Source organism: Phaenicophaeus curvirostris, chromosome 1 (assembly GCF_032191515.1).
Source record: "Phaenicophaeus curvirostris isolate KB17595 chromosome 1, BPBGC_Pcur_1.0, whole genome shotgun sequence".
NCBI classification, from domain to species: domain Eukaryota; kingdom Metazoa; phylum Chordata; class Aves; order Cuculiformes; family Cuculidae; genus Phaenicophaeus; species Phaenicophaeus curvirostris.
This window is the reverse complement of record NC_091392.1, coordinates 145,168,540-145,181,254: the sequence shown is the minus strand read 5'-3', so window position 1 is coordinate 145,181,254 and position 12,715 is coordinate 145,168,540. Positions and strand designations below refer to the sequence as shown.

At 36.6% G+C, this 12,715-nt stretch overlaps 1 protein-coding gene across 2 annotated transcripts in view; it reads right to left on the bottom strand.

Moving 5' to 3' along the window:
- Positions 1-466: 466 nt before the first annotated feature.
- The window catches only part of GCC2 (GRIP and coiled-coil domain containing 2), a 33,863-nt gene continuing 21,614 nt past the window's right edge, over positions 467-12,715 (bottom strand). The window contains exons 18-23 of one of the 2 annotated variants that reach the window (XM_069877319.1): positions 10,506-10,682; positions 8,829-9,046; positions 7,255-7,464; positions 6,308-6,447; positions 5,340-5,541; positions 467-4,209 (exon numbers count right to left, since the gene is read on the bottom strand). In XM_069877319.1, the coding sequence (XP_069733420.1) occupies positions 4,139-4,209; positions 5,340-5,541; positions 6,308-6,447; positions 7,255-7,464; positions 8,829-9,046; positions 10,506-10,682 (1,018 nt within the window). In that variant the 3' untranslated portion in view covers positions 467-4,138. The remainder of the gene's footprint in view (positions 4,210-5,339; positions 5,542-6,307; positions 6,448-7,254; positions 7,465-8,828; positions 9,047-10,505; positions 10,683-12,715) is intronic. The other variant, XM_069877326.1, reaches the window with a different exon arrangement.

Genomic DNA, 12,715 nt, shown 5'->3' with positions numbered 1-12,715 from the left:
CACTAGATCAAGCTGCCCAAGGCCCTATCCAACCTGACCTTGATGTTCAGTGCTGTTTGGAAGGAGTACTGCTTTATAAGGTGGCTAGTACTTACAATAAAAATACTAAGTGCAATCCTTCTAACAAACACATTTGTACTTTCTGCATCCCTTCTCTTCTTCATCTCAGGTATTGCCAGATTGTTGGTGATGATCTAGTGAAAAATATTAATTAATTTAAATGAACCTCTTTTAAAAAAAAATTATATTTTTTTTACCTAGCAAAAAACGCATAAAAACATTTCTTTTCCTTTTCCATTCATCTAGAAGCATCCATCACTGTTACTGTGTTACGAAGTAAGGACTATGGCTACTATACCAAATCCACAAAGCTTCCTCTTTAATACTACAGTAAACATCCCCTTGCTTTCTACCTTGCATCCAAGTATAATCTTCTCAAGTAAAAACAGGTATTCAGGGAAAAAAAAAAAGGCACTCTGTTGGGTAAAGGTGAATTTTATTGAAGTGATGGCCACATGAAAAGGCCAAAGATCAATTTCCAACCAAAACACTTACCTATTCAGATTAGCAATTCTGATATTACTACAAGAAATATATTTTAATCTCTTCATACATCTGGTTTCTCAGCTTACGGGTGGTAACTGCTATTTGCAAGGCTCCTAAGGGAGATATTTTCACAGTACCAGGAAGAATAGAATTATCAGGTAGTTGAGGAAGTATTGGTGCACTGGGTGAAGCCAAGGCATAAGCTAAATGAAGCACAGGTAGTTAAGCTGCCTTCAAAGCCACTTAGTACAAACTAAGGAGAGCGTTTAAATATTTCTCCACAGCTCCAGGATCTGTTATTAAAGCAAAATGATGGAAGGTGATAGCCAAAGGAATATTTAAATTTAGAAATTAATCTAACTATGTACTCTCTTGGTTATGCTTTGGGGAAGGAAGGTCACAACAGAAAAAAGCAACTCTACTCTCCCATGTATCACTTCTAACACAGGTTCCCTTTGGCCATCCTGAACCCAAAATCCAGCTGGCCACATCTACGCTGCTCCCTGACAAGTGCAGGTTTTCCTGTCTTTCAAGTGGAGCGCATTTCTCTTGCACAGATGACTCTGCCTTCTGGGTAAAGGGAACATGGATGGCATGTAACACCTTTCTAAGCCAGCACAGGTAGTTAAAAATGCAGCTACAGCGCAAATACAGGCCTGTGAACTCTGAATCAATCCCACTTTTGCTTTTAATTAATATATACTCTGCATAGTAACAGCAGAGTCTTTTATTTTTATTATGACCTCCTCAGGCTTAGGCTGAAGGCAGGTTGATAGAAGAACGAAATTTGGTCCTAAGCTTGTAAACTCTTTGGGCAGGGGTTACACTTTCTGAGAAACATCCTAACAAAATATGGCACAGTAAAGAAAACAAATAAAAGAATCAGAAAGCAAAATCAGCACAGTGCCCTTTCAAAAAAGAGCACCACCATATATATCAAGAAACAGCAGTACTAGTTACAATTTTAAACTGCTTTTTGAAAGCAAATCACAGCTACAATGCTGTACATTCCAAATGCAAATATATGACATATAAAAAGTTTTCTATGCAAAATAATCCTGCTTCCAGTCCACATTCTTCTATGCCATTTACTACAAGTGCATATTAGACTTTGATATATTTTCTTACAGACAGTTTATTGCCACAAAGGTAAGTTCTGGCAATCTTCGCAACAGAACGCAGTTTAGTAGCAGTTATTAAAATATCTTTAACATTAATTAAGACCTTAACCTTCCATTGTAAATAGAAATATATATATAGTAATGCAAGAGGTGCCCACTACATTCAGAAGTACAGTACTTCAGTTTTACTAAAAAGTGAGCATGCAACTCAGACCTGAAAGAAGTCAATAAGCGACTGGTATTTAATACAGCCAGTGATATATGTTACTTGCATACACTTATTCACAGTTTACAATGTTAAATAATCTACAGTTATGAAATCTGTGCATTTTAAAAGGAACTTGTCACAGCTCTTTAGAGACAGCTGTGCAGACATTGTGCAGAAGAGACTAAATCAGGTCACCGGCAAACTGAGTTTGAACTAAGTAAGACAAAATCGTACCCTTCCAGTTGTGCTTCTTCCACTGTCAAAATCACAGCAGAAAAATTACTTGCACTTATTTTTATGCGTATTTCAAATCTGTATTTTTGCTCTGTTTTGGCATTCTTTTGAGTGACATTAACCAAATCCAGCTGTGAATACAAAGTTAGAATTCAACATCTGAGATCTGGAGCAAATCATCAATGTTGAAGATATGGTAATTGTTTCAAAAGCAAACACAAAACCCTCATATAGCCTCATGTTTGCTATCTACATTTCCAAACTACAGATGCCTAGAAGGCTCATCCCCACAGTACCATTTATCAGTTCTGGATATCCACAGACAATGTCTACACTGGTAGTACAAATTACAAAGATTCCAGTTAGAACACATCTGGGAGGGGGAAGGGAGAAGGGTGAGGGGGAAAGGTGCTTAAAGCAGTGGAAATGAATTAAAATATCTAGTCTGTTGGCTTTGTTGATTGTGTACTGAAATATGTAAAAAAAAGAAAAATTCAAACCGAAAGCACTCTTACTGAACAGTTTTTTCTCAACGCGTGCTGCCTTTCTATTGTTCTTATGTCCAGATTATTCTCAGTCCTGAATAAGGCAATATTAAAGTAATCAGCATTGTTTCCTCAGGGCCTGAGCTACGGTAAAATAGGAAAGAAAGAATACTATCCCTCATATTGGTATGTATATCAGGAATGATTCACTATAAAATAGCAGAGAAAGCATGAAAAAATGAGTGAAAAAGATGGAAAGATTCTCGTTGGAAGGCAAGTAGGGTTTGAACATGTGTACACATTTTAATAACTTACAAATAAATTAAGATGGTGAAAGGCAGCATGGACTGAAAGGGAAAAAAAGAAGACTGAGGCTAAAATAAGGTATTGTGTTGATAATAGAAAAAGTAATTCTATGGCAAAGATGTATTTTTCTTGCAAAAGAACTACACTCTCTTCAATAACCTGCAAAAGCGATTACCTCATCTATGCATAAGATCTGTGCAAATGATGTGCAAATACAGAATAGTGAGAGAAAGATATGACATCTTCAATAATTAGAACATTTAGAAGAAGCATCTATTGACAGAAGTTCTGTCCTTTTCTCTCAAAAGTTATTGTTAGGAGCCTGACCTTCAGACTCAGATTCTTCCTTTAGTGTCTTCAACATGACTAAGTCAATGAGTATTTTCATCTAAGTATAGGCATCATGACAGTGATGAAACAGTTCTGCCTGGTCTTGAACACAAACTTCCAAGCTCAGGCTAAAAAGCCGTGGCTTAAGCCTTTTTCCCGAAAGCTTCAGCTCATTTACGACCTCTTATTCTTGGAATGCTATTCCAAGACTTTCATAGATGTCATTAATCTCTACTACAGCACCACGCCTCAGATGTGTCAACCATTATACTGCATGTAGTTTTAGACACCCTCTACATTTTGTGGACCATTGTTTTTATATCTTCAATCCAGCTTTTCGCAAAAAACACCCCAAACATATAACCAAGATGAAAAATTTTGTCAAGTCAAAGCAGAAAATGCCATTTCTGTTTCTTACATTTTGTAAACATCACTAGAGAGGAAATAACTTCAACTTCTTCAATGTGCAGAGAACAACACTAACTACATAAATTAGCGAGCTGACAAAAATATGTGAAAGAAACTGTAAACACTTCAAAATGCTTTAAGTCTAACATGTAGTTATTCCAGTTACTATATCAAACTTTTTAAATCAGTATCAAAACATCTGTCAAAGTTTTCAATAATTCTGTTTGCAAGTAATTTGCAATTAATTTGTCACTTCTCATTACACTTCTGATCAGCCTTTAACAATTACAAGCGCAATACTCCTCCACTGTCAGAGCATAACACAGGACAGACTTCCAGAGCTATTGAGGACTTATTTCATAAGAGCCTAAAAAGCTGAAAATAACACACAGAAATAAAATCCTGTAGTTCAATGCTACAACACCAACAGATTATTCTACATTAAGATTTATCTTTTTGCAGCTGTGGAATGTGTTTTAAGATTCAGCGTTTCCACTGTTTCATCGAAGACCTGACCAGCTGTGGAGGTATGAAGCCCAGCCAGAGGGCCGTGAGGTACTCTCTTCCTCACCTGAAGGAGTAAGAAAAATCATAATTTAAATTAATTTTATTATGTTAGACATTGCATACATTATTATGTACGACATTTCTTCCTCCCTTGCCTGTCCTTTTTCAAAAGCTGTCCTCTTAAACTTGTTAAAGAGGTAACAACCAATACACTCTCTCACGCTAGTACATGATGAATTTTATCACTAAGTCCACTTTACTTTGGGTACTTAAAGATGTTTTAAAGAAGCCATTTACCATCTTTCTCCAGAGAAATCCAACAAGTGCCAGAACAACATTAAAATGGTGTGGACTTAATTTATATCTCATCTTTCCAAAAGTAAAGCGTGCCATGGAATGCACTACTTTGCCACTTTCCTTATTCATGTGATTTTGTTCACAAGTTTAAAGTGCTTATATATATATACACACATTACTTACTCTATTTATTAATTTTAAAATAAATTATAGGTCAGTTGCTAATGAAATGTAAGAAGGTACAGGTTGTTACTGAGAAGTGACAAACAATACCTTAAAAAGTGTTTTTAAGAGGAGAAATGCTCAAACAGAGTATGTGAAGCAGAGCCAGTATAGTATTATACAGTCAGCTCTTGGTTTAATTTCTTGGAAAGGCTTAGCTCTTTTTCTTTCCCTCCCTAGTTCCTTTATTTCTTAAACAAAAAAGCTCAAAAAGCTTGAAGAAATTTTTGAACTTAATATACTGAGACTAATATTAGATCTGCACTACTATCTTGAGAAGACAATTTTATCTTTTTAGAACATCTGCCAAGAAACTAATTCGTTTATAGTAACTTCTACTTTAACGTCACACTGACAGAAATCTTGAACTCTACTCAAAACACATTAAATCTTCCCAACTTACTATCATCTTCCTAAGATATGTATGTTTCAGAAGAAACTATATTTTACCTTAATTTTATTTATATTCTGGGGTATTCACTCTGTTTCCTAAAAACTGAATGGTACCTTCCCAACAGAGCAAAATGGTTTTATTGCTAGCTCAATATTGCCAGCTTAATTATACTGCTAAGCTCTGTTTTCCCTCAAAGTTCTACATAAAAGAAAGCACAGAACCTCAGTTGCCTTTATTTCCACTTAATCTTTTTTTGTGACAATGTTTTCAACACCACCTACCTTGGGCAATTGCAACCAGCTTCCCCTTCTCTTCAGGGCTGAGCTGCAACATGGTGTCTATTACTGGGAGCAGCCTTTCTTTCTCACTTCCTGACTTTAGAAATATGAACTGTAACAGAACATTCTTCAAGTATTCTAGATTAGCCACAGACTTTTCTCTCTCTTGATTTCTTTCCAATCTTCTTACTTCATTCTTAAGAAGCTGCAGATGAGGGAAAAAATTATGCAATATTGTTTGCTTCATATAACGAGCAATTGAACAAAGGTCTTTTGAAGAGCTAAAATGCTAATTATGCAGCTTGCTTCAAAAATAATAACATGCGCATAGCAACATATTCTAGACAAAAATCCAGTGAAGCTTGAACATGTGATAATGTTGTCCAGAAATAACTTTTTAATGATTGAAAATATATTTTTTTTGATAAAATCTTTGCGGTAGTTTCAATGATACATGGTGCTAACTATTTAATTTCAGTGACAGACTAGAAGTCAAACAGCTAACTATCAAACCTACAGCTACAATCAAATCAAGCCAAACTTTGTTAGTACATGTATCCCTAACCATGTATCTTCTTTTACCTCAAGACAGTTAAAAGGGGTTACAGGAAGAGAAACCAGACAATGCTTCTCTTGGAATTTACTGCTTTTATCTAAGTGAAAACAGTAAAGGCACTTTACTAAACACTGAACTTTCAAACTCTTGAGGGTTTTTGTAGCAGCTTTTACTCCCTGCCCCCTCACTCTCCCCTGACTAGAAAAATTAAGGCATGGGAAGCCCCAGAAACTGAAGTCAGCTCTGGAAGTGCTAGTTAGTTCTGTGGAATAAGAGCCCTTCCTAAATGACATTTTGCATCACCAAATTTTTATGGACTGGGATGCTCTGAAACATTCTTGGTGTTAAACATCTAGTGTAGGAAACAAACCATAAAAATAAGAGCTGTGCCCACATTTCCTGCATGTCTGCTGACCTTTATTTGTTCCATTAGGATTGCATTGGTTGCTTCCGATTCACGAAGTAATTCATTCAAGTGATCAGCGCTCTTCGTTGTTGTGTTCAATTTCTGGATCAGTTCATCCTTGGTGAGTTCTGTTTGCCACTGAGATGGTTCTACAATTAATTGGAAAAGAAAACTGAGAAAAGGAAAAAGCACTTGCATCTACTTCATACCCATTTAAATTAGTACTTAATTAATGTAGTTTCTTAGAAACAAAATCCACACAAAGTCAGACTGCAAAATTAACAAGCATCGTTGCTGCTGCTACATGTTGTTTTGTGACTATTTCTGTATATATAAGTATATTAAAAGGAGATTGACAAATTGGTTCTAAGTATGGCAAGATACATGGTTTTTAATTTACCCTTGTTTCCTGCCCATAGACAGAGATTTACAACAACTCTCCACAAAGTATTCGGTAGACTTCTAAAACATAACCAGATGCTACATTTATTTTTCTACTTTTTCGGGGACTCTTGAGAACACTGTTCCTCGTGCTGGCTTTTTTTTTTTCCTAGAAAAAAAAATATGAATAATTCCCTGTTCATTAAGATGAACAGACATTTTATCCTTTCATTAATGAGAGCTAAACGAACCCTTCATTGTCTCTAGTAGAGACTAGTCCAGAATACAAAAAGTTCTCCAACTAGGCACTGACTTGCTCATCCAGTCTTTTCCCTTTAGAAAGTCACAAACATAAAATCTTTAAATCACTAAAACCTGTAGCAGTGTTTTATTGTTAGTCTTCACTAAAGAACAAAACTTCCACAGAAATTCAGGAGAACGTGGCAGTGGTACTGAAGCTGACTTGTATCGTGCACATAAAAGCATGAAAACACAACAATCTTGGGCATTGTGAGGGCACAAACTTCTGCCACTTACACAGACAAGTGTTTCAAAAAGCGACACATTCTACCTACCAAGTTTTGCTTCTGGGGAGTTCAGAAGTTGTTCCAAGGATGGCACATAGGTGCTGGCTGAAGAGACAGATTCTGTGTCTGTTGTTTCCATACCTTCTCCCTCTTCCCTAGCTACAGTTTGCACATCGAGAACTGGAAGATCAGTATTTCGTCGTTCTCTTAAATTCTTTGTTGCTGGATTTGAAGCAGCTGGACCTGAAAGACACATTTCTGATATTTGTCATCAGGATGTAATTGATAGGGCTATTTCACATCTGTGTGACTATCTCAAACTGGAAAGCAGTACATAAAACAGTCTTCAAAAAGCAGGGGGAAGAAAGGTGAAGAAAAGAGAGAAAGCCAGACACACACATAACATTTGTAATTGAAAATATAGCCTTTCTCATCAAAATGACCATTCTAATAAAAATCTGTTTCTAAATCCAAACTTGATTGGCAATTTTTATTTCAGTGATTGTGAAACCTTCATGCAACTCTACCCAAAAATGTGTTGTAGCTATGACGAGTGTCAAATGTTTTTAATGCAAAACTGAATTAGCTTTTCTTTCAGTCCTGTGGGAGGTGTAAATTATTCTGTTTTAATACAGTGTGCACTATTCTGCTGCCTCAGTAACATATGTAAAGAGTAACTTCTTAAACTGTTACTGCTGTTTGGCACGTGTCCTAAGGATTTACCTTACAAATACAGAAATAGCACTTGAGCTCAAACTCAGTAAAATCTTAAAATAGAAGAGTGGTCAAACAGGAAGTATAACAATAACAAACAGCTTTCAATACACTTTTCTTTAGCTTGGTCCCTCATACTGGAGCCAGAGGTCCAGTGTACTCCACAGTCTGAAAAAAACTGATAGGAAGAGCACCAAGTGTTTACAAGGTAATTTCCCTCCATCTGTCTGACAATGGAGATACTGTGATATGGATTCTAGAACAGAAAAGAATAGTTCCAGTTGGAAGGGATCTAGAACGATCATTCTGTCTAACTGACTGACCAGTTCAGGGCCAACCAAGTTAAAGTAGATCAAGGGCTTGTCCAAATACCTCTTAAACAGGCATTAACAGGCTTGGGGCCAACTTTCTAGGAAGCCTGTTCCAGTGTTTGACCACACTCTTGGTACAGAAATGTTTCCTAATGTCCAGTCTGAACCTCCTCTGGTGCAGCCTGGAATCCTTCCCACAAGTCCTAGTGCCAAGGAGAAGAGATCAGCATCTCCCTCTCCACTCTCCCTACTCAGGAAGCTGTAGCAGTGAGGTCGCCCCTCAGACTTATTCTCTCCAAACTAAACAAACCCAGACCCCTCATCTGCTCCTCCCAGGACATTCTTTCCAGCCCTTTCACCAGCTGTGCTGCCTTCCTCTGGACACATTCAAGTACCTTAAGACTGTGAAGGGACAGGAATAACAAAGACACGTTCCTTACTTGGTATCAGTGGATTGATATGGCATGCTGTACATTCTCCAGAAAAAGTTTCTGGTGTATCACAGAGCCACACACTATAAGCATGTTTTAGATTCAGATGCAGGTACACAAATTTGTAACTAACCCAAGAAAATCTGGTATCATGGCTGTAAGTTACCTCTACTGCTTGGTTCACTCTTGAGTTGGAAAAGTTGAGCTTCTACTCTGGACAGTTGCTGCTGAAGTGTCTCTACTGTCTTCCTGTGCTCTTCTTGCAGGTTCCTGACCTGATCTCTGAAATTGTTCCGGAGAGCTTCGTTCTGGGCTGTCAGCTGACTCAGTGTCTGGGCGTGTTCTGTTTTCATGACCATGTTCTCAGATTGTATCGTACAGAGCCTGAGAACAGCATACACACAAAATGTAAGAAATAAACAGTAAAACACACTCATTTTTACATTTCAAATTTTTTACGAGTTTAAAGTAGTTTTCAGTTTTCATGTGTATAATTACCTTCGAATGACTATGGGGTTTTTTCACGCCATTTAAAGTCCTCTTTTTAAAAGGAAAATCTAAGACTGACAAAGTTCTACTTATTGCCTATCATATGAACGCACTATTCTATATAAACTCTTGATTGATATTTCAGAACACAAAATTCAGACATCTTTGAGAAAAAATGAAAGTATCAGAGACATCATGGTCTAAACATTCTTAAATTCTAAAATTGCTACTATAATGCCATACAGGGCATGTCACTTGCCTTGTACTCTACTTTCTTTAAAATTTATTTACCAAACACTTATGCAGAACTTCTGAAAACATAAGTTTCTAAGAAGTTAAGTTCAATTTTTTTTAAGCTTCATCTTTCAGTGCAAAAGAGGGAAGAGCGCAGTTGTTAGCAAGAAAAACATCAGTAACACAGTAATTGTACTTGGTTTGGAAGTATTCCAAAAGCAAGACAATCTTGTGACAAGTAATTAAACAAGTTCATGTATGGAAAAGCTAAGCATAGGACTTACCCTTATAAGCACACAAACTTAAATATAGCCACAGTGGCAAAGAGCTAGCCTCTCTAGGTTCAAAGGGAAACTACTGGGATATAGCTTGTTGCCAATAAAATAAAGGACATAATTTGGTTGACTACAATAAATCATCATGTAGCTATCACAAACAGATAAAACAGTACAAAGATATAGGCAAGAAGTCAACAGTTCTTAATACTACGCTGTAATTTCTAAAGAATATTTCATGTGAACTCATTTGTACCCTAAACAGAGAAGGAAAGGCAAGGAAAGACACTTTTAAAATAGCTCAAGTATTATCATCGATCACATTATTAATCTACTTTTTCAACAGGTGATATAGATTAAACAGATTCCTTTCTTTTAGAAAAAAATACCACATTTACATTGTGGTAAGCATAGACTTAAGAAACAGTATTTTCTGCAAGAAAAGCACTTGGTGGATGCACAACTGGGCATATTGTCAGCGAAATTACCTTATTTTTCTAAGAGGAAACGCCTAAAATTTAGTTGAACAGCCTAACATAAATCTAATGCTAAGCACTACACTTAAAAATACTCAATATGCTTAAGAACTGTTAATTTTAAGATTTGGTGTTTAACAGGTAGAAAACTTGCAGAAATCTCAAATGCCCTGACCAGTCACTACTTTCTTTTCATTGCAGAAACTTCTGACGGATGATGAAAAATAGCAAACAATCACTTTGAAAATCCTTTTAACTTTCTCAAGTTACGCCTTTTTACTGGGAAGAACAGTTATAGGCCATCGCCTGCCCAGACTTTAAAGTTCATACAAAATAAAGTATCTATATCTATTCATTAGCAGATCATACTTTTCCCGGAGTTCTGCCTCTTTTGCAACAGTTTCTTGCAGCATCTTATTGTGTCTTTCCAGCAAGGTGTCATGTTCAGACTGCAATGCCTGGAGTTCAGATGCATTTATCTGTGAATTATGCTGAGCATCTTGCAACTTGACTTTAAGTTGATCTATCACCATTTCCAACTGTTCTCTACAAAGGTAAAAAAAAGAAATAGAATACATATATTTCAAATTAATTATATTATTTCAGAACCTAAGTTAAACGCACACAATTTTAGATAGCTGATCCAAATTGCTTATTTATTAAATCAATACAGCACCACAACCAGAAGAATCTTAAAATACAATAGCAGCAGAAACAACAAGGAACGTTCTGATAATTTTTCAATACAGGTACAAATTGTCTTTTCACATCCCATCTGAACTGCTGGGAATGTAACTATTGGGGTATAAAGTGCACCTGCTATCACTTTCTACCTCAAGCTCATTTAGAGGAACAAGACTGAAGGAGAATAATAAGTAGGGTGCAGATGCTTCTTGAAAGTGCTGAAGGTTTTTTTTTTAATTTGTTTAGTAAATGCACATCAGTTCTATGAGACTGAACATAGGAGACAATTGGTTGGAGGAAATTTTGAGCAAAGGACTAGGAAGCAACACTGATCCATCAAAACAGATAAACTCTCTTGGTCAGAAATAAATCAAAATCAGATGTACCAGGAGGAAAAGTCACACACATTATCCTTTTATGCTTTCTTCACTTATATATGCAAACATCCTGTTATCTCATCAACTGCATATCCTGCTAACCCTTCAAGCTGACACTCGTAAATCCTTTCTTTGAAAACTATTTGTCATTTGCTTATTGCTTACTTGTCCACTTTGTTTCCAAGGTGAACCTCTTTCAACAAAAACCTAACAATACCAGAACTTCTTAAAATTCTGCAAAAACGAGAGACAAAGAAATGCAAGTCACAGAGTCACAGAAGTCTTGCAGTTTACTTCAAAAAAACCAGAAGGGGTAGATGTATTTTAAAAAAACAAACCAAACAAACCAGAAAACCAAAGTCCTCTAACAAGGCACAGGTCTCCCTCTGGTGGATTTTCAGCAGCAATTGCCTACACTGTTAAGATAGTCAGAAATTACTTCTGACATCGCACACATAAACTCCCTGTTTGTCATCAAAACCACCTATCAATAACTTACAAAAATACTTTACAGAAACTGATCTAATTCTGCTGTGGTTTCAGACATTTTCTGAAGCGAACCCAAATTTACCCAGCTTATGACTATACTTAAATGATTTTCAGAGAACTTGTGGCAGTGTAACTTTCTTGGCAGTTTTTCCTCCTGTAAAAGCTGATAAGACGATAGTGTTTTGTAAATCTGCTGGAACTTTAAACGCCTTTAAACTGGAGAGGGGAAGATTTAGACTAGACATCAGGAAGAAATGATACACAATGAGGGTGGTGAGACACCGGCACAGGTTGCCCAAAAAAGTTGTGGCTGCCCCATCCCTTCAAGGCCAGGTTGGATGGGACCTCCAACATCCTAGTCTGGTGGAAGGTGTCCCTACCCATGGGCAGGGAGGTTGGAACTGGATGATCTTTAAGGTCCCTTCTAACCGAAACCATTCAGTGATTCTATGATAACTGATGACTGAATTGGCAGGAGCTTTCACCACACTAAATAATTCTTTCCTGAAAAGGTTCAAAGTGAGCTCAGCTGAACAGCATCAATTTTCTTCAGCTGGAAGTGGCACTTTGCTGCAATACTTTATGTCAGATGAAATGATGTGTCAAGTCTACTCAGGTGCTGGCTAATTTCTGCTTACAAGAATAATGAGAATCATGACAATCTTCCTAATGTCTTGCTTCTTGCTCTGACTATAACAAGTGATCTACACAGAAGTAAATGTTAAAAAAGACAAATCAAGAATAAGAAACTAATGTAGCTCTACTGTGGTACAAATATATGATCCTTCTGTTCAGATAAGCACTCACAGTTAGATTACAAATAAGATGAAGTTTACAGAATTAAAGAGCACTTTTTTCTTTTTTTTTAAACCTAAGTAACTTGTGAAGCAAACTGCCTCCCTTCTGGTATTTTCCTTATTCAAGTGAAGAGTTAAATAATGGAACTCACTTGATAGTCGGCAATTAGCAAAGGCAAGTACAATGACTCAAGTATCAGTATTTTTCGGCTTGCATATAAAAATTTTAGTC